Source organism: Oxyura jamaicensis, chromosome 9 (genome assembly GCF_011077185.1).
Source record: "Oxyura jamaicensis isolate SHBP4307 breed ruddy duck chromosome 9, BPBGC_Ojam_1.0, whole genome shotgun sequence".
Classification (NCBI taxonomy): domain Eukaryota; kingdom Metazoa; phylum Chordata; class Aves; order Anseriformes; family Anatidae; genus Oxyura; species Oxyura jamaicensis.
In genome coordinates, this window is record NC_048901.1 from 20006861 (window position 1) to 20033907 (window position 27047).

General features: G+C 37.5%; 1 protein-coding gene across 11 annotated transcripts in view; it reads right to left on the bottom strand.

Moving 5' to 3' along the window:
* Window positions 1–27047, bottom strand: part of NLGN1 (neuroligin 1) — a 419732-nt gene that overhangs the window by 192659 nt on the left and 200026 nt on the right. For 8 of the 11 annotated variants that reach the window (XM_035334991.1, XM_035334993.1, XM_035334992.1 and 5 more), the window contains one exon: window positions 7408–7467. The exons of 2 other annotated variants lie outside the window; for them this stretch is intronic. In XM_035334991.1, the coding sequence (XP_035190882.1) occupies window positions 7408–7467 (60 nt within the window). Of the gene's footprint in view, window positions 1–7407; window positions 7468–8411; window positions 8486–27047 lie in introns of all 11 variants that reach the window. One more of the 11 variants, XM_035335002.1, reaches the window with a different exon arrangement.

Here is a 27047-nt window from a genome sequence, read left to right on the forward strand (position 1 = left end):
CTAAAAGCCCTGCTTTTTGAATTTGCTGAAAGAGATCGGCACAGATGTGTCTGTTTATAGAAAGCCAGTTGCTATTATTATTTTGATATTGATTCTAATCTGAAGAAAATGCCAGAACAGTCAAGATCTGAAATTGGATCTTCAATATTGGAAGTACTAGAACAATCATTTATTCAAGACCAAAAGGATGATGAAAGGTTGAACATGAAATTGCTTGTATTGCTTTCCTCACTCAAGCATATAGTAAGGGCTTTCCAACATGCAATTTTCAGAGTGTAGTGCTAAGGAGATTATTTATCTCCATTGTCCACAGGACAGACTTATGCGTTCCTGAGGTTTAAACTCTACACCAATGAAGAAGTCTTTTGAAATTCATATACTGTTTTCAGCACATGGTATGCTCATAGTCTATGCATTTATTTTTTTCTGATACAAGTATGGAAGTAATCATAAATTATTAATCTGAAACCACCACGTGACTGTTCCCAGCAGAAACTGTACACAGTTAATTGTATGCTCGGTGGTAACACAGGGGGAGACTGTCTCAGAATTCTTCTTTAATTAAAATTACATAGAATTACAGAGCACCAACTGTGAACAGTAATGAAATGTTGGTAGTACTGGTCTGTTTATCTGGAAAATAATATTGGGATATTTAGAAAAGAATGGGTGCCTTTTATCGGAGAAAAGCACACATTCATGAGTAAAATCTGGCATTTAAAGAAGTGACTCTGAGTAAATTCTGTCTGGATCATATTTTTATTTCTTACTAGTAATATGCTTGTAAAGATTACAGGCAGATAAAGTAAGCCTAATTTTAAGCTCTGCCTATGTACCATGTCAGAGCAGATGACACGTGGTATAAATTTTCCTCATGCTGCTTTGCCAAAGTCATCAGTCTTAAAAGAAGCCCCTTCTAGAAAAGAAAAATTGCACACCTGTGTGTCTGAGGCAGTAATTTAGTACTGGGGACACCTGCAAAGCTGTCACAGTGTGAGGCCAGCTGACCTGCCAGCCATATAGAAGCTATGAAAAAGAGCTTTTTCATGTGAAAAAGAGGGATCGTTGCATTGTGGTCCTACAGCCACTGGTTTCACACCGCAGTCTAGAGTTAGCGATATTTGAAAGGTGCAAATATGCAGCTGGAAGAGTGCTGTTTAAGTACACTAACTAATAATGTTACTAACTAGTGGATATTATTTCATAATTAAATGATAATTTAATAAGTTCAATAATATAATAATTTAATAATTAAATGAAAGCATAGAGCAAAAATTTACATCATGATCAAAATTCAGTTCCTACCTTACAGAGTAAATGTTTTCTCATGAAAACTACAATCCGTTAAAATTATAATGGAGAAAATACTAGGTAAGAGCGTGTGAGGGAAAAATTCTGTATTAGTACAAAAGTTGCAGAAAGATGCTTTTTTCAGAAGTTATTATTGGGGTTAAGTGGCCAACTGGACAAATAAAATAATTAAGACTTTATCACTCAGCTCCTACAGCTACTTAGCAAAACTAAATGATTTGATGAGCCTTTTTGTTTTTTTCCTAAAAACTGGTATTAGTCCTTTGTACTCACGTGTCAGAGTGGTCTCTGTAAACTGCAGTTATACTTTCTCACACAGATTATGAGTTATTCATGGAAACAGCTCTTCCTAAAGAGGCCTGAATAATTAGGGCACAAATGTAATGTTCCAAACAAGAAGTGCAGATTTACATCCAACTGAAGTTAGTTGCATACTGTACTTTTTATTAAACGTTGCTTTAATTGAAAAAGACAAGCACTTCCAAAGACACACAGCGACAGTGCTGTACAAAACCTTTCTTGAATTTAACTCTTCTGGTTTCACGCACACAGAAGAGTTTTGAATGCTATGATTTGTTTGGCTTTAAATTGCTAGTTCACAGAACACCTAAGCAGGTCTTACTGTGTAGAATGATCTTATTTATATGAAACACGCGTGAACTTCGTTGTGATGATTCCCATCATCTCCTCTCTTCGGTACCTACCTAATGTTTGTTACAACTGCTTTTTATGTCAGGTCTTAATTACATTGCAGGCAGTTTAGGAATGGGGCTGTCCTTTATTCCATGTTTGTTATATCGCACAATAGGGAACCAGGTCCAACTGTGAACACCGGTCACAATTGTCATATATAACAAAACATAATTACAGCTTCACTCAGTTGAAGCTGATGTGAATTAGTCATGTGACTTAGCAATTTGCTGGGAACCAAAAGAGGAAAGGAAGAAAGCTTACCCAGAGACAACTAAAAAACTGTTTAACAAAAATATCACAAGCTGCATTTTTCTAAACGGTGTAGAAAAGTGTAAAATTTTGATGTAACATTTCAATTAAATCTTGGGCTGGTTTTTTTTTGGAACATGAAACAGCAATGAAACAACAGAAAACTTTGGGATTGGTTACTGAAAACCCTACAGAGTCCTTACACAGAACATCGGTGGATAAATGTGTGGCTCTTTCATAAACTTTTTCCTGAAGTATTTAAGTAGAGCACAGTACCAATCAATGCAATGCTTTTGATCACTTGAAAGCCTCTTTAAAGTATTTAACCTTTCAGGTCAAATCTATCACATGCCTCATGGATGCACTATTTAATAAACTAATACCCTTATCAGTATTAACATGTAAACATCCATTAATGCTACATTTTTAACATGAGATATTAACTAAATGTCTGGAAGACCACTAAAGGTAAGTAGTACTTTTAAGCTGTTTAAAGATTGTTAGAAATTCAAAAGCTGAGACTCTACTGCACAAGCAATGCTCGGCATTGACAAAAGTATAACAGAGCCCCAGAGAAGTCCTTACATTAAAGGTCTATCAGAAATTTTACTGTGCATGTTTTCAAGTGTTAATAACATCACTGCAGAAATTCAACAGCATCTAAATTATCTTGTCATGTAAAGGGAAATCTGTTTAGAAAATATAATCTGCAAAATTTAGTATGCAAGTGACATAGGAATCTATACTTGGGAGCTGGAATCACAGAACTATCAGGAATGAGTGACATGATGAACAGGAAACATGAACTCATCTGGGTGTATTTGTCAATACGTCCACCTAAACTGGTAACATTTGTGATACTCCAGCCTGGCTGGAACTCATTAGAGGCTATAATTAAGGCTGGAATATGTGGTTGCTTTGCAAGGTAGATGAATGTGTTCTGTTGTTTACTGATCTCTGAAGTCCAAAAATGTACAGCTAGTGCCAGACGGAAAGATTGTTTCTCTGTTTCTTACCATGACAGTTGAAAGCAGATGACACGCTAAACTTAGCAACCTAGTCTATTTTAATACTAATAGAGCAATATGATTTTCTGGAGAAGATCCTCATTTCTGAAATGCACTCTTCTCTTGCACCAACGAAACTACAGCCTGTTAAGCATACAAAGGAATTTGCAGATGGATTCTGCATTCATTAGCAATTTAAAAGTGAAGAGTGGATTTTAGCTGCGATTTAAAACATGCTCCGGACCAAGAACTTCCTTCATTCTATGAAGTCCAATGGCCCCTGTAAGACAGAGCATCACGCTAAATGATCAGAATGATCACAGTTACAGTCTGTGAACAAACAGCAACATCTGTTCCCAATCTGTCTCCCCTTTCACAGGAGAGATTGGAACAGAGAAGGGAAGAGCAGAAGTATCCAGCAATTTCACTGCAGCCCCCACTTCTGAGGCACGCACTGTCGGTTCGCTGCTTTACTGTGGACCTAGCACTTGCATTCTTCAGTGCCTGTATTCCTCATTTCTAAAAATGGAATAATAGCATGCCCCTGTCTCAGAGGGATGTTGTGAGAGTGAATACATTAAAAATTGAGATGCTCAGATAGCACTGGGGACTAAATAAGGATCTAAGATTGACAGATTGATTTTCTAGGTAATGTATGTATGACAGAATAGTGGATGAGAAGAATTCATTTGTGAGCAATCCTTCATGGATATTTAATACAGTGCTAACTACCTAGAAGTCCAGTTCTGGTTACTGAGTACATAAACTGATTAATGAGTTGTGTCACTGTATTTTAAGTCATGCTAGTGATTTTAACATAGAGGAAATAAGGGTGCATACAGATGCCCCTCCAGCCACATTATATGAATTCAAACTATTGCTTTACTGAGATTGGGATAAATATATTGATATTTTTCTTCTTAAACCAAACCTCACTCCTGGTGCACATGCATAGGGCAGGTGCAGTTTATTCAACTGCTAAGCAACTTAAATTTTGCTTCTATGCGACATATTGCTTACCTGCGTGTCAGTAAATACTGAAATTCACTACTGCTATACAAATTCAAAGATGCTTACTGGTTGTGTTTTTTTGTCACTCCTGGTGTTGGTGTCTGCTCAGGTAGTTCACTACTTACTGAAAAACAGGTAAGGAATTTCATGCATAGGCATGAAAGGGTTACACCAACAAAAATGCTACCAGACTGAGGGGGAAAAGATTTATACAATTTGACAGTGCACACATTTCACACTCGTAGAATTTGAAAACACCTTCATTTTTTAAACAGCAAATTTGCAGATCATTAGCTGGTAATGTGCACTACTGCCTTTGGGTCTTTTGAAAACAAAAATGAAAAATGATCTAATTAAGCCTGGTCTACTGGTTGCAGCACATGCCAGAGATCCAAGTATGATTACTGATTCTGGTGCTTGCACTGTCAAGGTTTGGACAGCAATACTGGTAGTGACATGTGGCAGATAGGAGCAGGATTAGTGAACACAGCTTTAAAATGAAATCTTCTAATCAAACTGATGCATGAGTGACACTTTGCAGAACATTTTCCAGGAGTTTGAGCCAAGGAACTTCTATGAAAGATCTTTCTTCAGGAAATGCAAGTGGTAGCTCTGAAATTCTTAATAGAGCAACCATCCTGGGCATTTTAGAAGTCATTGGACATCTGTTTATGTAGCCTGGATTCTATGGATATGAGACAGCCCTTTTCACTGTATTGGCTCAGTCTCCCTAATAGTCTGACTGCATCCCTCATTGAATTTGGCGTGTTATATTTTGCTCCCAGTATTCCATCTGTAGATATATATATTTACTAAAAACTACCATAGTGCAAAAGGTGAAGCTTTAATGGACAAGTCAGTAATTGAGACAGTTTTTTTTTTGTTTGTTTGTTTGTTTTTGTTTTTTTTTTGTTGTTGTTGTTTTTTTTTTTACTTTCCCTCTCTTTCCTGCTACTCCTATTTAAATACATGACAAAGTTTGTGAACTCTTCAGTTCTGCATATGCAATACATGCTAGAGCTTCAATGCAGAACTCCTCCTCCACAGAGGGACAGTGAAAGGCAGGGCCTTAGCACACAGGGTTTCTACCAACCCAGCAGACATCCTCAGCAGCCTTCGGGGTCTGCTGATCATAAAAAATTAAGTTTGCCCTGTCTCTGACTCATGGAAGCAGTGAACATCTAACTAATGCTTGCATTCTCGTATTGGCACAGAAAGGAGAACAAAGCCATCACTTGTATGCCAGAGAAAATTAATCCCAGTTCTGCATGTTAGAGATTTATTAATGCTTTAAATGTTTCTTCCCCTCTAGTTTGACTGCCTTGTTCTTACAGTCCTTTCTCTCTCGTGCAGCTGTCAAGGTGGGAGATGGGTGTTCTCTGACACAGACACTTGTTCTCCAAAGACAGAGATACCTATTCTCATTCGACTTTGCATATTAAACTATGTCCTGGTAACAGCCAATCTGCTGAATTTTAGCAAACTGTTTTAGTAGTCTCTTTTAAGTGCGTCTAAGTAGACACCGACTCAACAAATGTTAAGCCATTAGTGTCTGTCTTGGCAATTATACAGCAAATTAGAAGAACCATTAAGGTCCCCTGGATGAATAACCCAGGTTTCAAACTGTATCTTAAAACATACTTTAAAACAAGGCACTCACTTTTACTGTGGCTAATTCAATATTACAGGTCTTAGAGAATACACAGGAATGTCTTTTGCAACATTTTGTCATGAACTAATGTAAAAATGACTTGGCCTTATAGAGCTAAGTGGCTCTGAATTACCACACTCCACTGTGAATAACATGACAGCTTTCAATTAGGTCTTCTTTCAAGTCTTGGGCCAGCTGTTGGGCTTTCATTTATATGCTTAACTTTCACATTCAGGAGAGATCAAGGAAAATAGACAACTCTGAGTTTACTTGCGAAGTCTCTGTTCAGCTATCGGTTAAGAAGTTAAATGGTCATATTTGCCTTCCTTGACCTTGTGATAAGACCACAATGTTTGAGTAACACAGTTAATGTACTGCATGACAAAAAAAAAATTCTTAATTAAGAGCCTTGCAGTTTACAAATTAAGGTTTATCATAGTAACTGATAAAACCAAATATTTAAAAGGGAAGCAAGTAGTAACTCTACCAGTCTTACAAGGAAATTTGTTTTACTCATTGGCCATATAATATACAAAAGTATGTGCTTAAGATTCAGAATATTGAAGCACATCTACTTGAAGGAATGAGACCACTCAGGAGATAGAGCCCCTCGTTACCATTTTCACAGCCCTGAAAAAAAAGTCAAATCCGCATCACTTACGATTAACAGACGTCATTCATAAACAGAATCGCATGTTTGACATTTCTAAGTTGTGATTTTACTTGGCAATATGGGTTCCAAGGAACACAAGCAGATAGTCATCTTTGTGTGGCTGTAGAAAACAGATCAGATTCCTTCAGATGACCTGGGTTTAGCTCCACTGAATTCACAGGTGCTGTACAGAGCTTCATCAACTGAAAACACTGCCTGCTGCTCTAGGGCTACCTCTCTTGTACAGGAAGGTGGGGGTAGTCTTGTGTTTATTTCTGTGGTTTTTTTTTTGTTTGTTTGTTTTTCCCCATGGTAATATAAATGCAGGTTTTTTTTTTTTTTATCCAGGGAAATTCAGTTGCTTAAGAGACACTTTAAGTTTTCTGTATTTTTCCCTTTATAAACACAATTTTTGATACGTTTATCAAACTAATAGGCAGTGAAAAACATCTTTTTACTGGTGAAAACATAGGGTTAGAAAACATGCAAAAAGGTGTACAGAGAAACTTTAAAAGAGTGTTAGTTCAAATAGTATGGACAAAATTCAGTCAAAAGGTGGGATGCAACATAGCAAAAGTCCATTTCAAGAAAACAAAAACCCCTCCGCTTTAAATATTGTTACTGTTTTGTATCAAAATGTAGAACTTAACAACATTTTCTTTTAAAAAATTAAAAATGCATGTATAACAACAAGCAAGAAGACAAAACACATCAAAAATGGGAATTAAAAAAAAAAAACTCTTCAAAAGAAGACAAGAAGTCAAAAAAAGAGGGGAGAAAAAAGATTTTCAGGGATCCTTGTCATGCAAATCAGTTTGGCGGCAAAAAAATACCTTCATCTTCAGCACCGTCATTATCACCTAAATCATCTGTCTGTTTCTTTGTAAGGGGACCTAGGATTGAGAACGGAGAAAATGGAGGAAAAAGACAATTCAAGAATATACAAGACTGAGGAAAAAACAGTGAATATTAAATTCCCATGGATGTTTCAAGAAAAACATTTGCAAGGAGGGAAATCTTAGTTTATAACAAACAATTTTTCATTAAGTTTTTAAACATCACAGCAAACCCTTCCCTAGGGGGTATGCCTATTAGAAACATCTAGCACAAGAATCAAAGTGCCCAATGCTTTGTTTTTAAATGAAGAATCCAAGCTTGTTTACTAAAAGCATACCCACCGTCATAAACTACATTCATGCACGTTTTTCCTTAGGAATAGTGGATACAAGAAATGCCAGATTATCTTTCATTTAATACAATAAGGCAACTAATAACTGTCTACATTTGGTTAAAACAACTTCCTGTGAAATGCTAAATCACATTTCCAAGTTCAACCATTTAAGCTCATGCTTTACAAAGAAAAGCATGGGTTTCGCTTTTTTGGGGGGAGTGGGAGGAGGGACACGATCATTACATTCTCTTTTAAATAGAACTGTAGTTTTCCTTGAAACCTTTGACTACCTGCTGAGATATTTGTAAAGAAACATGAAAATCCATAGGTAAACCAGAAACAGGTGTGAAATCCTAGACCAACTGAAGACAATGATTTTTGCCATTGATTTCAATGGGGCCAGGGTTTCTACCACAGCATACAGAAGTTACACTGAATACAGAATTGCAGTTTTAGCTTGGGCAGGATGCAAAATATAATTCCTTATTTCCATAAATAGACTGCAAGACTTTTTTTATGCCCAGCAATATATCGTTAACACTTATTAATAGATCACATTTTCCAATGGGAAAAATGCCTGCTCATTTACTGAGTAAGAAATATACACCAGAAGGAAAGTCAAAGGCCATTTTGAAAATATTTCCACGTCATATTTTACACACTTACGCACAAACAAAAGACAGTTGGAACTCAGCATTATCTTTCCTTTTTTTTCAGAGCTCTCTCATTTCCATGACATTCTGTAATTTGCATGCAAAAAAGCAATCAGTACAAACACAGGACTAAGTAACAAAAAAAAGAAAAAGCCAGCCAAGCACAGAGTTGAAAACAAGAACTCTCATGCATAAAATAGCAATAGACAAAAATAAAAGATGAACGGTATGTGTTGGTATTTGTGGTAGATGTAGGCAAGAGACATGCATTACCTCTAAGCACTACGAAGTATTAAAACATTTGTACTGAAAAATGCTCTATTTAGCTCTTATTTTACAAGATATTAGTTACTCAGCAGTAAACCTGTAGTTCCTAGGCAAAATACTATGTATTTGAGTGATGCATTTAAAAAAAACTCAAAAATGTTTGTACCAGGAGCATGGATTTGAGAAACAGAGAACCCATGAAGTACCATGAGATTTTAACTGTGAATTTAAGAGCTGGACCACATTATTGAAAACCAAAGCTCAATACCTTAATCACTGCGTCAACCAGGAGTATACTTTTAAACTCATTCTATACAGAACACCAGAATTATACATCATCAATTAAACACAAGCATTTTTATAGTCACACCTGCAACAATCACTCTCTTCAGTACAGAACCCTGGTGAATGCAATAGCTTGATGGAAACCCTGGACAAAATCTGCACAGGATACGGCATTAGATAAGACCCTATCTGAACACACACATTTGAATGCCTCGCTGCCCACCACTCTCATACCACAGCAGCTTGCTTCTGAAAGAATAAAATTACAGAAGCAAAAGATGTATGCAAAGAATAACAATCCCACGGTGGGTTTTCAGCACAGCGTACAGGAGGAATAAATGTAAAATTCTTAGAGCTATGCATCTAATAGCAATGGAGAGGCAGACAACCAAATATATACACGTTTTTAGCGGTTTATCTTATATTTTAAGGAGTCACCAGAAAGGAACAGTAGTATCTGGAAAGACAAACAGCATACATTTTCCCCAAATAACTTGCACAGAGAGGGACAATTTCTTTTCTGTATGAAGCCACGATAATGAATGCTACCGATTTTAATGCCTGGCCTTTCCGTGGTATTTTGTTTAGATTATGGTTCCAGCTCTCAACACCAGTTATATACTGCATTCAATATGTCAACACAAGGGATGGACCTCAAAGCATCTATACAGTCTAGTGAAACATCGTTGTGGTTAATGTTATTAAAGGTAACCTGGGTATTTTCATATTTATACAGGTTGAGTTTCACTAAAAGGCATAAAAAACAAACCATCTTCCTGATAATCACGATAATCCTGATAAATACAGGTCACATTACTTTTGCAATGGGACTGAGTTATTTTTAAGCTGCCATAGATCAAACATGCTTTTCTCATACACCATTACCTCTCTCCCAATACAGGGGCTCAGCTTGCCCCATCCCCAAGGCAGGGAGACATCCCTGATGGAGAGGTGTGGGAGAGCCACCAGGCACCACTGATGCTATTAAGAAAGATGAGAAATTCTGCCATGACTTCACTCCAGTCTGTGAGTATAATGGACCATATTCACCCCCCTTCAGCAACAGCTAGCTTAGAGAACTGCAGACAAAACGCAGCACAGATATTCAGCTTCCTGGAATTAGAGTGATGGGCAAGGCTTAGAAACCAACAGTTTAGACCTCATGTCACAGGCATGGAACTATTTACCTGTTATATGTACTTAATCTGTACATACAAGTATGCAGTGAAAATTTGTATTTTTAAATTGCTCTGCAACCCCTAGAAGAAACATTTGCTCGAGACCTGTTGTGCATATTGCTATCTGAAGCAGCACACAGCAACAGAGGGGTACACGCTTGAACCCTCCAAGAAGAAGAAGAGCTCTGAATTGAGCTCTTTGTTCTGTGCTGCCTGTTTCAATCCTATGGAAAGTTCCTACAAAAAGGTAACAGCAATAGACGTTTTAATTAAAAATAAATCAGGACTGGCTCACGTAGTAGGTGGACCACTTCCAGTTGTTTTCTGCAGGTTTGAAATAATATTCTACAGAAAATTTATGATTTTGCAAGTTAAACGTATACCTCAACTGGATTTATTTCTTTAGCCCTGTCAATTTATTCAATACAAAATTCTTTAGTTTTTTTCCATCATTTTAATATTCAGGTACCAGGAACTAACTTTACAAATACTGATACGAAGACATGACGGACTCAGAACCAAAATCTAGTGAGAAATGTCCCTGCTTGTGGCAGGGAGGTTATTCTAACACAAACCATTCTACTACTGATTCAAACAAATAAAAATACGGGTATATATTTATATATTATCAAAATTCTGTAGAATTACCACCAATGTCTTTTGCCCACTTCTTTCCATTCTTGTTCCATTGCAGCTTCTCTTCACCCTTCACAAACACTCATTCACTCCTATTCTTTGATCACTTTACTTACACAAAATGGGCATCCACTAGAAAAAGGTTGCCTTTCAGTGCTTAAGACATGAACGTTCAAACAGATGTTGCTTCTTTGTACTGGTCTAAATTTTAGCTAAAGTAAGCAAGTACCATAAATAATGCAGAAAAAAAGGGCGGGAGGTCCTAAAGGCTATAAAACGCTGATGCAAAGAAGAATCACTTAGCAAGAGGCTTTATGAAGACTGTCTCATTTAGTCTTGTACTAGTGCATACCTTTAATTCTCACTAACAGAAAAGTAGACCCTTATGTTAGTTGAAAAAGAAAAAAAACACATTTTATGCCCCCTAAAGGCAATGAATAGTCTTGCTACAAAAAAACTATAGGACTGCTGTGTAAAGGGGAATCTAACACACACTTTACTCATTTAATTTGAAAGTAGTTCTTACATTACAGAAGTTATTCAAATATTTATTCTATTTGCACTGCAATAAGTGTTGACATGAAACAATTTAAAATCTCTCTAGCTGACCCCTGCATGTTTGCAGGTGGCTTTCCTTTGCTCAGAATGAGAGAAATATCCTACCTCCCGTCCTGTTAGCTGAAGAATAATTATGTGCCCAGAAATAATTAAAGTCCAGCCATATTAATACTGTTTTTAATCATTCCCTTTGATGAAGGACTAATGTACCGCAGCTCACAAATACACTAAAGCCGATTATAAATTCTCTTTATGATCTTGATTCACCAGAAATTATCTTTGGCCTTTTGGACCACACGTGCGTGGGAGGGGCAGACAATTGTGGATGTCATTAGCTTCTCAGCCTAGGAAAGCTGTTTGTCACCAGAAATTCATAGTGGAAGGTGTCATCATTTTGTAAAGCAGCACAAAACCTCTATTTTAATCCCTTCCTATGTATACAGCCCCTATTTGGGCCAAAATGTTCTCCTTTGGTAATGAGACAAACCAGAAAGCCTTTTACAGTAGGTTAGGCAGACTCCATTTTAGAAACCACCGCAGCAATAACCATTCCTTGAGTAAGGGTTCAATAAAAAGGGAAAGAAGTGAGATTATTGCAAACCGCTGAAATAATACAGGTATTAGAATAATTCATTAAGTGGGTTGCAACACCATGGAATCTATTTATACATGTTAAATGATTATTTTTGCATCTTTAAACTTGGATAAATGCTTTCTTGACCATTTCTTCTTCATTATCTCAGTTAAACTCAGCATTAAAGACCCATGAAGTAAAATTACTTTGCCCTTTTAGGCACTACATGGATTCAAGTATAAAATAACCAATCCTTTGTTATTTCAGCTACCATTTTCCACTAAAATCATATTTTTCTGGCTAAAAAATATCTGTGCTGAATTATCAGTCTAGCAGATGTTAGCTGAAGCACAATAACATGTTGTACCTACCTCATGGTTTTAATTTAAAAGAAATTAATGATGAGTTATAATTAACAGTCTTCAGACCTCAACATTTTCAGTGAAGAGAATTCAAAAATCAAAATCTTATATGCTGAAATTAAAACATAACTATATAATAGTTTTTCTTATAAATGTAATGACAAATTGGAAAGATGCAGCATAATAGTCATCTGATGAATAATTTTATAAAATCATCATCTTTCATTTGAAAATTAGAAAGCTGTCAGCAGAAAACTAGAATTCCTTATAGAAGAGATATTTAGAAGGTACAAGTGACAGCTGGGTCTAAAAGAAAAACGTAACGGAAAAAAAAATCTTTACCATCATACTTTGTTGCAATAGACAAAAAAATCCACTTTATATTTTCCCTTATTACTGTCTTGCTTTCACCACACGCTCACTTTTCCTTGTTATTTCTCCCCCATAAATTCCTTTCATCTGCATAGCGTACTTATTTGTCGAGTGTACCAGCAGGGCAAAGCTCTGGTTGCCTTTGCTTTTTGATTATAACATTTGCACTCATGTTTTAACAACAAATGATGGCACAAACCTCAGTCATTTCACCTCTTACTACCTGATTTGTGATGACAATCAAATACTGTAATTAGAGCTGCAAGTAACTCAAATTTGCATCTGCAAGTGAATGACAGGTGCAAATTGAACCCACAAAAGGGTTGCCAACTTTCTTTGAAAATTTACATGTATAAATGCTTTGTCACTAAAGAAGCTATTCTGACACTTCAAGACTAACTCCTGCTGTGTCTTTTATAAAATCATATTGCTGAAGTGTCACACAAAGAATGTTTAATCCTGAGCCTTTTTCTTCAGAAGATTAATCACACTGGCTGGATCTTGATTTCCCTTTAATCTGAAGGAACTTCATTACCGAACACTACATTTATATGAATTTAAATGAGGTGAAAATCCACGACTGGATAGTTTCACTTCTCTGCCTCCCATTTCAGGTGCAGCCCAAAATTCAGTGTATTCTTCAAGGTGAGGGCACTTTACGTTCACGTATCCTGTGGAGAGCATCCCAGATGAACCCTCGTTTCAGCATTTCTTTAAAATCCATTCCCTTTGCAATAGACCACTCCATAAGTCTAATTTCCTTTCTAAAAGGCTTTTGGTTACACGACATGCCTTCCACAGTCTCGTAGCATTACTAGGGAGTAGGTGGGGTAAGTGCAAAGCACTGAGTGAGCTGGTGTCCCGAGGCCCATCGGGACAGCCATGTCGGGCCCTGAAGCAGCACACATCTCATCCTCCTGGGTGCCTGCCTGCCCCCGGCAGCCTCAGGGTGCCCTACGAGATGGCAGCTGCAGGGGTGAAGCTCTGCTCCACTCCATCCCCACACGGCAGCATGGACAACTGTACTGCTCACAACACTGAGATTTGGCAAGACGGGTTCAGCAATGGCACACATGATTTTTCCTAACTTCTCATCTCATACAAAGCTAATATCCTAGATGAGTTATCCGCTAACCCTTACAGGTTGCAATGAAAACTTAAGTGATGCAGAGCATACTTAGTACAAGGATGAAGCGATTCATTGGAGAAGAGCTGACAGACTGATAATTATTCCAGACACAGTAGCTTTTGAACCACGCTGACTTCTGTTCTAGCCCTTGAAAAAAAATCACATTGGAGTGTGGAGAGGAGAGAGACATTTATTTTACTTTCCAGTAGACTAAGGAAAGGAATGACTAAGGAAAGGAACAGACACTTGAGGTAAAGCAGTGGCTGTGCCTCCCATTGGGATTACCTGCAAGAAGAAGGATGCTTCAAACACACTGGGACTCTGTTGGATAATGCTGAGAGAAAGACAGCCCATGCATTTAACAAGAAACACTGCAGTGTGAGCACAAAGCTCCAGAGGCAAGGGATGGGCAAGTAACAGACAAAAAAAATGAGTCTGGTAATTGTATGATTATCAGCATTTACCACTATTGTGCCACTTCACTAGCCTATATCACAAGTCCATGCAGCGTTTAACGCTTCACTTGCATTAATAATTCATGTTGTTTACAGATACTCATGTTCCAGGGTGACACCACCACTATAATAATTGAATGCAGCGTCACACAGCTATGCCACCACCTGAACTCGAAGATAATCCATCAGTTTTCTCTCTACAGGTAATGACTGCAATTCAGACCTTAATGAAGACTCATGCACATGCCTAACTTTAAGCCTCTGAGTAAGTTCTCTGAAGTCAACAGGCTAAACCTCCTAATAATATAGAGATAGATTCACTCCCATTAACAGAACTGCTCCTATTTGCATCTGGGCCAGGAGGTCAACTCAGAAGCAGGACTGAGCATCCCAAACTTCTACCTGGCAAAATTTCCATCAGTTATTCTGAAGGCAAATCTCACAAACTAATAGAATTTCAGTATATTGGACATACTGTCAAAGATCTGTGATAAGATTTTTTTATAAACACCTTTTTATTCAATTTGTATACATGTAAATAAAATGCTAAATCCATTTTCTACATCTCCCATAATCAAACCGCATCCTAACTTTATGCAAGATTTGAATTTGTGTTAGATCACAAGCCTAAAAAATGAGTATTTAACTCATGCAATACAACCAAGAAGCTGCGATTTTAAGATCCAAACTTTAAATTCCAAAATGAAAATTCAGAGTTGCCATCAATTGTAATATAAAGGTTAATCTTCACATTCTTTCAAGTCTCTGTAGTGTTGCTGTAATAGCAATGCAAGTCAGGATGCAGTCAGCAAAGAATGCTTTTAAAGCCAAAAAAATAGAGAAAAGTTAAAAAGATAAAGTTTGGGCTCTTTTTGCTGGTTTGTGCCTTTTGTTTTTTTGTGTTATTTTGTTTCAGACAGGTGGGATGGACCATCAACAAGGAAAAGAGATGTTAGAAGGCATTCTCTGCTAACTCTTGCCTTCAATACCAAAATGATTAAAAGCAATCTTAAAATTTCTTATTCTACTTATTTTTGTCTTTCTGTTCTCAGACCTGGAATGGAAAAAAAAGACTAGTCCAGAACAGCCACCTCCACAGGTGAGATAGCTTTGGATCCTTTGCTAGGGACAAATGCACAGCATTTTCACATAAGAGTTTGGATGGAAATAAGTTCTCCCACCCCTTTCCCCAGTGTACTCCGTCATCTGGATTTCAGCCACCTGCTTTTCCGTTCTGTACCATTCATTGTACCACTGTAACCTGTGCATTATTTTTACCATCTTGCAGTCCATAGAGATCATAAGTAATCTGCAAGGTATCTTTTCCAAACGTGTTACTATCAGTGAAGCTTAATTCTCCAGCTTCCTCACAGAGCTGAAGTTCTTCAACAAAGTGGTGAAAGGGAAAAGCGTGGTTTATGGCTAACGGCAATCCAACCCTCCCCACAGACAGCCAGCAGACAGGGGCAGGGGGTTGATCAATGGTGTGCTCTGTCTATAAACATCCTCATTACATCCAACTCACTACTTTTCTTGCAACGCTTTGAGTAGCGAGAAGGAAGTCTGATTCTATTTGTTAATCATAAAGTTTTATACTAGTTGTTAATCTTAAAGCTTTGCCTTCAGCATCACACACAACTGCCCCATCAACTAATGCTGACGCTGGTACCTATGGCACTGAGTTTTTGTTCTCACTCTTACGTCCAAGTTTGCCACTCATGATCTCAGAGAGCAGAGATAATACTTCTGATACATTATATCTGCACGTAGGGACGTATTTAAATGTCTTGAAACAGACATACAACAGAGTTTCTCCCAGGGAAATAAAGTCTGATTCTTTTGGTTATGCACAGCTATCCGGAGAGATGTACGCACACCTATTTACAGGCAGGTTCTCCCCTGTACCTTTTTTCCTATGTACCTTTTTAACAGATTCTTCCCACAGATCTGAAGCTCTGAGCATTACTGAAATACAAATAGAAATACATAAAAATCAATAGGCACCAACACTAATAACCTGGTGTTCAGAACTACAGGCTTCCTTTTAACTTGGATCTTAAAGAACAAAGATGCTCCAAGTCAGATGTTTCTCTACTATTCAAAGCTTTCAAGGCAGCATTAAAAGATCCTTTAATTGGAATCATAGTCACCAGCTTTTAGACACGGTTTTACCTGCCCGCTTTACCACACCTTTGACAGAATCAAAGTGCCCAGCTCTGAGTAACAGCGATGGCAGAACTGTGGGGGCAGCACTTCTGGAAAAGGCGGTCAGGAGCAAAGTGCCTTGCCTGAAATATTTTCTCATTTTTACATTCTGTATTTTCAGAAGAGCAGAATATTAGGCAGGAAAACTCAGAACTTCTCGGCAATGGAGCAGTCACAAAACAAGAACAGCACAGCCAGCACTCGAAGATTAGTAGGATCAAATACCTGTCACAAGAAAAATCATTTTCATTTTGACATGTTTTCAATATTAGCATGGTACTTGTTTTGAAACTGCAGCTGACTTGCTCTGCATTTTATATTAAGGATTCCCAACTGGATAGATAAAAACCTTATACTGAACGGAGCATGAAAGGAAACCAGTGCATCACTTCTAATGAAGCAGAACTTACAGACAAGCAGCAAGACTTCGGACCACGTATTTACACAGTTCCTGTCAACTCCTATAGAAGGACAGAAGGCTCAAAAACCTTCTAGTAGATGCTTTCCACTCATGATTCCTATTTAAAAATTGATTACCTTAACACAGAAGCTGGTGAGCAGGAAGCAACCATCAAAATAAAATAGATCTACAAAATGTCAAGTCTGGCTCTACAATATATTATTTACAAAAGCACAGCAAACTTAATAGCAAAATGTCAGAGTAGCCCTCGCTTCCATTTCCATGACATCCATTTAGGTGAGAGTTGACGGGTTTGGGACAATATAACATTTCTAATTCTTTATCTGCTGACAATGACTGCTCTCTGGAGGAAAGCACTACAATGCACAGCAGACAAAAAGCAAAACATTTCTCGGCAGTGGACAAAAGCACTTTATTTCCTTCTCAGAAGTCTACTTATGTAGGATCACTATAACGGGCACAGTTAATTTTTATACTGAGCTTCGTTTCTCTTTTTGAAAGCTGATCCTGGTGTGGTAAAAGGTACTTTCTTTTCCTAACAAACAGGAAATTTCCATAAGCAGTGTGAATTACTAAATTATAACGATGGTCCAGGGTTTCACACTACTCCTCCTTTTGATAACAAAATCAGTAACTAAATTAAATATGGAATGCAGTAACAACTGTGCATCATGTTAAGTTACCTTATAATCACTAACATTTACGTTAGTATTTTTTTTAAAAAAAAATAAGTAGTCCCTAATATGATTAGAATATCTTCTGTTTAGAAAGTAAACAAGTCTGTGGGGATATTTTTGAGACACTCCTCATGAGTCCTTAGTCAACGGAAGTTAGCAGAAAAATATCACAATAATCCAAGCTCCATCCCACTGAGCTGAATATTTACAGCAAGCACGGCAAACTACTGCAGAATAGTATTTCAGACTACCGAGCTACCAAAATGGAGAAAGCAAAAGTTGTTCCTGGAAAAGGCAGCTTTTCCTTTTCCTATGGGGCAGCAAAGATCGATTTTGCTTATGGACCCATCAGTCAAGAATCTCACTCCTGGCTTTCACTTAATCATCAGCAATGGGAAGTTACCTTAGCTGGAGGCAAAATTTTGAATTTGTAATTTTCCTTTAAGGTTTAGTTTGCTAGCATTGTAGATTCAATAAAGTTCTGGTAACATTAGACATTATCTTTGGCTCTTCAGCTACAGAATTATTAACCAAAGGGCAAATGCAAGGTATGTATTGTATACAAATAGCAACAATCCAATTAACTTCAATAGATTGAGAGCTTCTGAAATCATACCTTTATATTTATAGATGTGCTAAGTCCACATTTAAATCATAAAGCTAATATAGAAGAAAGTTTTAGAGCATATGTGGACATAAATGACTAGTTTTTGCTAATCCTCTTTCTCCTGCAATTTTCTGTTTATGCTTTGGATATATCTGATGGAAAAAGTCTAGATACATACAACAGTTTGAAAGCAAGAAAAAGAACTTAGTGATAATAACTCAAACAAAACTATTTCTTTTGTTGGAGAAATTTCTTTTATTGGTGAAATTAAGTTTCCTGGGAACAATACTGGTCAGGAACACCAAACAATGATATTCAATGATATTCAGTGTCTTTTTTTTTTATCTCAGAAGTTTTTGATAGAGTAGTTCTACTTTGTTGTTATCACTGCTATACAATCTTACTTTTTCTGAAATAATTCTAGACAATAAGACTTCTACACAAACTAAGTACAATAGGCTCTTCATTTAACAGAACTCAATGTATTTTTATATTGTCAGAAACAGTTAAAAAGCAGCGTTGACTGATGTTTCGGAATCCCACTGCAGTTTCCAGAAGTTCAGATTAGACAAAGAGGGGGGTAGGAGGAGATGTATGCACTCCTCATGTGAAACCCAGGAATTCACTTCTTGACACAATTTCATAGTTTTATGAAATTTGCCAGTTCATTGCTAATTCGAGTGTGGAGTTCATTTCATGCAGACAGGAAGAATTTAAATTAAAAATTCTCAGTAAATTGAACATGCTGTGTACCATTATGCCTATATAATAGCCTGATATACTATTGTCTCAAATATTAGTGCATGTCATTGAAAGCACAGATGGGTGATTCACATAAATATGTGTCATATGCAAAATTCACTGAACCTTTAAAATCTTCCAACTAGTTGCATCTGTCATATCTATTCTGTCAAATAATAAACTGCAGAGCCCATTTTGAGTTTCAATCTTGAATTAAAGGTCTGTAAGAGCTCCCTGGGATCATCCTTTAGAGACAATTCCATTGTTGGGAACCTATGAAGAACGTAGTTATCTAGAAACCTGTACCGTTTTGGTAGCAAGAAGTTTCATTTACATCTCTTTACAATTACTCAGGTCCCAGAAAACCTGTTATATCTTAAGATTTTGCACTGGAAAAAATATTCTAATCTCCACTCACTAAAAGTTTGCCCCAATGTTTCATTATAACTTTGAATTTTAATTTCTTAAAAAGAAAATTATACATTTAATGTGCTTTCCAGGCAGCTGTGGTCCATATTCACCAGGCATACAGTACTAATTTGGAAAAATGAATATCATTTACTTGATGAGTCACAATGACTATCAGTAAATACATAAGTTCTTTACTAGAGACCAGTCTTGCAAGCAGCATTACATAGAAATTGTACTTAAACACACAAACAGCTCCCCTAAGAACCGAGGCCAAAGCTAACAGCTCCCATCTTCCGTATTGATTTCATACTTCTGGTTGATGAAGTCCAGAAGTGAGATACTGTCAAAGAGCAGAAATTGCGAATGCGGAGACTTTTATCTGTTTTGTAGAACAGAAATCCCAGGGCATGGCAGACAGCCTCCTGCTGCAGATGAAATGATGCTCCATTAAAGCCAGGCACCTCGGGCAGTGCTCTGGCTATGAACAACAGGAACGGTTCTGGTACCACACAGCACGCTCCCAGCTGCTGCCTCCTACAGGCCCTGCAAACATGCTTTTGCCTGGTTGTGTGTCAGGAGAAACCACATATTACCCACCCCACATCCCCTCTTCCCCAAGACTCAGAGGAAGCAGGAAGAAACTGCGGAATTCTGTGAAATAGAAGTATTCTGTGATAGTTCAGAAGTCTCAACGTGTACTTTCAGAAGGGGAAGGGGATTCTGCAGTTAGTGGCCAGATTATTGTTCTTAATTTTAACTATGCTTAATTTTAACTATGCTGGTTCTTCTCTGTCAGACTAATAATTAAATGTTACAGTGCCTAAAGCTCTGTGTAGAATTTTCTAAAACAAAATGTAATTATAATTGCAAAATTACATCTCAACCATGCTTTTTTTTTTTTTTGCTTAAATATTTTGCAGGACCAGGGGAGAAAGCAGTTATATGAATGCCTGGCAGCAGGATGCCAGGCATCCAAGAAAAACATTCCAAAAGAGCTAATTTAACTTCAGGTCATACCATCAGAAGTAAATTAATGTTTTAAGTTCTATAAAATCATTTCTCCTTCCTATAATACTGCAGTATGCTCTTCCCATATGCAAGCTCTTGAGAATAAAACCACCATCACTTTCAGCACATTAAAAATTCCTACATCCAGTAACAGTTAAATTAGTCAAAGGTTAATAGTATATCTTTTAAAGGGAAACTGAAGTTACTCCAGCAGCATTTGAAATATATATATTTTAAGCATTAAAAACCACATTAACATGACTATTAGAAATGTGCTACAGATTGATTCCTTCCTTGGTAATAGCAAGGACTGAATCGGTGACAGTTGCACAATTTTGTCTAGTGGTAAATCTGAAAATGAGTGAGACAGCAAGCGGTTGTACTTAAAGCTCTACATCATAACATAGTAGATAAAATATAGTCCTTTTGTTTGAATGTATATTTAAAACTAGATCCATTTTAGTATACCATGATTCCCTGATCACATGAAATGCCCCCAGCTAAGTGAATACGAATGCCGTATTTTCCAAAGTGAAAATAGAGCCAGAGAACCAGGACAAGGCCCATGTTACAACAGTGACTTGCAGTTATGCCCTACTTTACAAACCTAAGTGGAATTCATGTGGTTCATAAGCCCTTGGTAGCCTTTTGTAAAAGGATGAGCTTGTTTTGTTGTGTTTTCTGAAACACCAACCCTAGGTCAGTATTGCGCCATTAAAAATAAGTAGTTCACACAGCTCTCAGATGTCTGCAATCTTTAGAAATATCACAGGTACTCACACAAATAAGGCATTTCTCAGAAGCAGTTGCAGCATTTTTATTTTTGGAAGAGTTAAAGGATGAGAGTAACTTTAGATGTAGGTTTCTTCTGGCTTTGGAGGATGAAAGGGATTAATGGAGGGTCACAAGAGAAGGATGGGAAAAGTGGAAATAAGAAGAGAGTACTATTGGATGTGGCTTATCCTTTCCCTAGGCAGGGGTTAGAGGGGTCTGAGAGAGAAAAAAGGGATTGACTTCTTGTTGCATGTTTTACACAGTTATTCCAACAGAAGGATGAGTATGGTGAAAATGAGATTTTCCTATTCTCTTTGTCAAAAGTAGGGCTCAGGTCATGACATTTTTTATACAGAATTTGATTTAGTATAAAACTCTTAGCTCCTTCAGGCTAAGAGTTACTGTAGAGGCTGGGAAGGACACCACATGTCCCTTGTTTTATTAGAGGAATTGGAAGAAAGTTGAAAAAACGTACAGTTATGTGCTGCTTTCTCAGAAGTAATGTATATAAGAGATCACCAAGACTCCTTGAGATTCTTGTACTATAAATCTGAACTGGATTCACAACAACTCAAGTTACTATAAAGAAAACTATAGCAACTGGTACTTAGTAGAGCAAAACAATTCCTCAAACACATACTGCTGTGGTTTTTTTTCTTTTTAAAAATCATCAAGATGAACAACACAGCTAGGTATATGAGTATAGGAGCAACTTCAGACTTTTGTTTAAAAAAAAGAATAAAGCATGTTCTAGGAACATCACACAAACACAACAGAACTGGAAACCCTACAGCACTAATGCAGATTTTTGTACAGATAAGGGCACATTGCATTCTTCTGCTGCACAGCCAAGAGAAAAAAATCCACTTCCATACTCTTGAGTATTTGATGGGCTTTGTAAACTGTGCATACAATTGAAAAAAAAAAAAAAGGTTTTCAAAAAGTCTGCATTTAGTTTCTCTCAAAAGTTTTTTTTAAAAAACAAACTATGCACTAAAATTGTTCCTTCTGATTTCCGCAATATTTCCGCAATATAAATATTTAAAAAATACTACAGTTGAATTCCAAAGATGGGGAAAAAAAAGACTTCTCTAGACACCTTTCTGAAAACATTACACTATCATGCATTTGCTAAGAAGGCAGGAAGTGTAACATCACCTGGCAGGCCTCCGGTACTGCAAAGCTCACAGTGAAGCACGGGAGCCATGCTTCTGACTACCAGGTTTGAGGAAGTACAATGCAAAGACTCAAAACATGCAACAGATGGCAACTGGAACAATTAAGGTTCTGTGAATATAAGGCATGATACAAGTATGCTAAAATTAATTCTCAGATTTTAGGATACAAGAAACTAAATGTTAAATGTATGTAACACAGGAAAAATATATGCCAGTGAGGTGTTTGAGATGAAGCACGCTGTTCGGGTATGGTACAAGACTACGGGACAAAAATGAGGACTGCTAGAGAAGCGACATTTAAAGAATGAGCCTAGGCTTAACTTAAGGTGACTTGAGCATAATTCTTCTGCAGCATGGTCAGAAATAGATGCTTTGTGCAGCTTTTAAAGGCTGAGCAGAGGGAAAAGAAAGACAGAGGTTCAACCACTGTGAAAAGTTAACATTAATTGTAATTTATATGGTTATATAGACTCAGGGCCTTCTGAGACCTGAGCTAGAACCAGCTGGGGACATTTTCAGAGGCACTGAAGAGAGTTAAGCTTTTGACAAGCACTTCTTTCCTGCCTTCAACCATTTCTTGTGTTTATTACTGTTCTTACACATGTATACATATTTCTCATAAATGAATGAATTTACAATCACAACTCACCTGTGAAGGAGAGATGGTTTTACATTTCTTTCTAGGGGAATGGAAAACAGGTGAGTGATGAAATAGTTTGAGGTTGCACAGAAAGTCTGTGGCAAAACATCTTTGTTTTATCTCATTTCACATTCCTTCTCAATAAGCCTGTGCACACCCGAAGCACTGAGAAGCATTTTATCCCCTGTATGATTTGCAAAGCCTTCAGGAAGGTTAATAATGTGCTATTTCTATACAACTCTGCAGGAAAAAAAAAAAACCATGGGGATACTCTAGTCCTCAGCGATCAGGTTTTGATAGTTTTGTTTCTGGGAAGTGTTCAACGTGATTTTCTCCACCTTACTGTATCAGCATCTTAATGCAATTACTATTCCACCATATACTGTTTCTTATTCCTGTTTCTGTTAAGCCCTTGCTTCCTACACCAAGGAACAGAATACGTCTTCTCTCAGGCATTTGCTGAGTTTTGACATTTTCCACATTTTTGTGACCTTGAAAAAAGTAAGTCTATGATTAGCACAAAAATACAAGACAGACCTCAGCAAGAAATTATAACTTAAATGGTTTATGAAATCTCATAATTTAACCTCTCTATTATAAAGATTCTCAAAGTAAAATTAGGTTTCTTATATCTACTGGAGGTGATGCCCTTTATTTTTTTCTGCTGTTAATTGCTTTCTTCATCTTTGTGACTTCAGTTTTATTATTCTTTTTTCCAGCAGCAGAAATACTGAAAAGACGAGTTTTCTTTCTCTATTCCCCAAATGGGAAATTAGTAAAACACTGAAAAGGTAAACATCCTAATGATACTGATGCTGCTTCACATCCCTTCAGAGTTCACAATACCACTTTCCCACTTGGTTTTAGTGACAACTACTCAGCACAGAGTAATCTCACCCCGTATGAATAAAACCAGTTACTACACAGTACACCACAGATAACATCTGCTTCTGTGCATTGGGCAAGCATGAAAGATCAGAGCCCTCAACATCCCTGGTGGGCCCTGTTCTGTAGGCTTAAGACATGTAACGAGCATACAAACTTACATACAAGGATATATTAAGCACTTTTTGTGCCTTTTCTCTTTCGTTCCTTATATGATATAGTATCATATAAGGAACTAAAGTACTTTTAGTCATTTAACCCCGACATAGTACAGCAATATCCTGCTTGGAACTGCAGATTGGTTGGCTAAGACAAAGCACAGAATGGCTTTGTGATCTGCTGTGCATTCCACTGGGGACGATATCATGTTGGTCTTGTACTGAGCCCAAATACTCATTCCAAATACTGCAACCAACACATACATTATAATGGTAAAACCTATTTGAAGAGTGCCAAAATGGGTTTCTTCAAGATTGTCATGCAAATCTTGTGTTCTTCTTACACCACCTCCTATTTCCACTGCAATCTTTCCAGATTTCTACTTTAAAAAAAACGAACTGCCTTCTCCCCACCCCCACAAGTAAAAATCTTACCTGCAGTTTGTAGAAAAATTCTATCAAAAACACTTTCCTGCAGCTGCTTCCCAGTCCTTTCACTGTGGTTCTCCTTGCTCATTTTTAATCTGAGGATTGTTCCAACAGCAGCAGACAATGCTCTTCTACTTAGGGCCAATTACTTTTTATTATGTCAGTGTCTTTATCTATATTTCCAGGTCATGGTACCACATCAAATCTCAACAAACTCATGATTTTGCTTCTGTTTTGGTCCAGGAGCCTTTGTTGTTACCCAACCCTTTTGGGAAACCTCTGGCTAATCTTCATGTGTTACTCTGCTTTTTGAAGTCCTAGCCCTGAACAGAGATACTACAGAATGTAAGTGGGCCACTAACACCAGTCACAGAGAAAGTCTAAACTCCTACTCCTGTCATTTGTTCTACTTTCACTCTATTGAGTGTATATAAGGCAGTTTCAATGAAGCGATTCCTAAACCAGTAAAAACCAAGTCTGGCTGTATACTTACTCAATTTTCACATATCTAGTCAATCACGATTAAAGGATTTCTCTTCACTGAAGTGTTAAAGGCAGATCTTGCCTGGATGGTCTCTAACCAATTTCCTATCCACACAACAAAATCCGTAACCCAGGCATGGGGTAACCGCAGCGTTCCTGTAGATCCTTTTAGGTACAGTTTAAGACTACACTGCTGCTTACTGTAAAATAGTAATTCACACGCTTAGCACTGAGACACGCTAAACCTCTCAGGTACAAATAATCCTCACAGCTATTCAACAATTCTCCACAGTCCCCCAAAGACAAGTCCTCCGGTACTTCCCCGATAAAGACAACTAGCCCAGCTCAGCTTACAGGTCCCTATGAGCTGTGAAGGTGACCTCTGACATCCTGCAGACACAAACAAGCGCTCAGAGCACCAGCACAGAAAATTGGAACATATACAAGGGAGCATGGTGGTTTTACTCGGATGGGCAGCTGAGCTCCACCACAACCGGTCTCTTACTCCCCCTCCTCAAAGAGGAACGGGGAGGAAATATGATGAAGAGGGCTCTGCGGCTGCAGATGTTTCCAAGGCAGATACCTGATGAGAAACAACTTTTGTATAGAGAAAAACCCATCTATTCCATGAACAAGCTGGCTATCCAAGAGAAATATTTTGTTTGTAATTACTGTAACTGGGGATTCAGGTTCATAATAAATTTTAATAGGGAAATCTTTTGTCTTGCCTACTGATACTGAATTAATCACTTTTATTCAATCGGTTCTTTTTTTCCCCCAGAACCTTGCCATTAATTCTGCATCGTGCATCGTTTAATATATTTAAGAAATATATAGCCTTAACTAGGATGACATTGCCCTTTAGTAAACTTCTCACATTTAAGAAGACCAAAATCACTGAGTATGAAGCAACCACAATAATTTAACTAGAAACAATTAACTGGCAAAAGAAAAAAAAAATTTAACAGGAAGCTGTACCACCATCAGAAATCTAAAATTGCAAAGATAACAGGAAGCAAGAGCTCCCATGTCATAGGTCTCCATGAGGCAATACGCACCCACCAAGCAAAGCTCAAGCAGTGTTTCATTCCAAAACTACCTCTGTTATAGAAAGTAAATGTACAAGGGATGTGCATAGTCCTCTACCAACATTCAGTGGTACCTCGATGCCTCTGATGTCCTGGTTAAATCCCACCATTTGTTATACGTGAAAGGAAAGTCTCAATTAGTTCCAAATGCAAGCATTTAAACCCTTCCTCAGACTGAAAGCTAACAATGCAGCATCCCTCTTTCTCTACACTATTCCCCACAGAGTATTCGGTCAAATTCAAGGCCTTGCTGTTATACTTCAAAACCCTCTAAGGAACTGATTTAAAATACCTGTGAGAGTGCCTCTCTTCACAACACTAACATCCCATGAGAACAATGTTCCCCAGAAACTTTGAAGCTGTCATCCTCAAAGATAACACTTATGATTTCTGGAGACAGGGCTATTTCCACAGGACTTCAGCTTGGGTTCACACCAGAGGAGTTTGCAGTGACCATAAATGCAATGAAGTAAAACGCACTTCTGTAGCTTAGTATACTGAAAGGTATGATAGAAGTTAAAAGAGGAGTATTATTGGAATAAGGAGAGTACAGAAATTAAAAAGCTACATAATCCCAAATATTGCACAGAATGTAACGTATCAGTAGTGCAGTTCATGTCAATCCTTGGAAAACAGATTCTACAGTGAAGATGCATGAAACAGCAAGAATACACACAGGTTCAGGCTAAAAAACACAGATGCTTTTATAATTGACATTTTTCCTAGTTAAAAAATGTTAAGACATGAAAATAAAAGCAAAAAATCAGTGATTTTTCCTAGCATAAGCACACAATCATTTGAAAAGCACATACTCCATTTACACTTTATGGGTCAGTTTGGTTCATGTTTTTCACTCCAGTACTGGGACAAGAAAGGACCTAAAGCCATTCATCAGCTTAAACGTTGCTGCCTTTTAGAAATTAAATGGCCACAGAAGCAAAGGTTTGTGTAGCATTGATCTAACGCAAACAAGAACTGCAGCATGAGGGGTTTGACAAACTCATGCCAACACCCACTTCAGAGCTATGCCTATCAGTTTATCTTCACCTTATCTGTCTGCCTCTTGCAGTAATCTCATACAAAACCGTTCAAGGATATTCTGTCCTGTGTGTGCTGTAACACTGACCT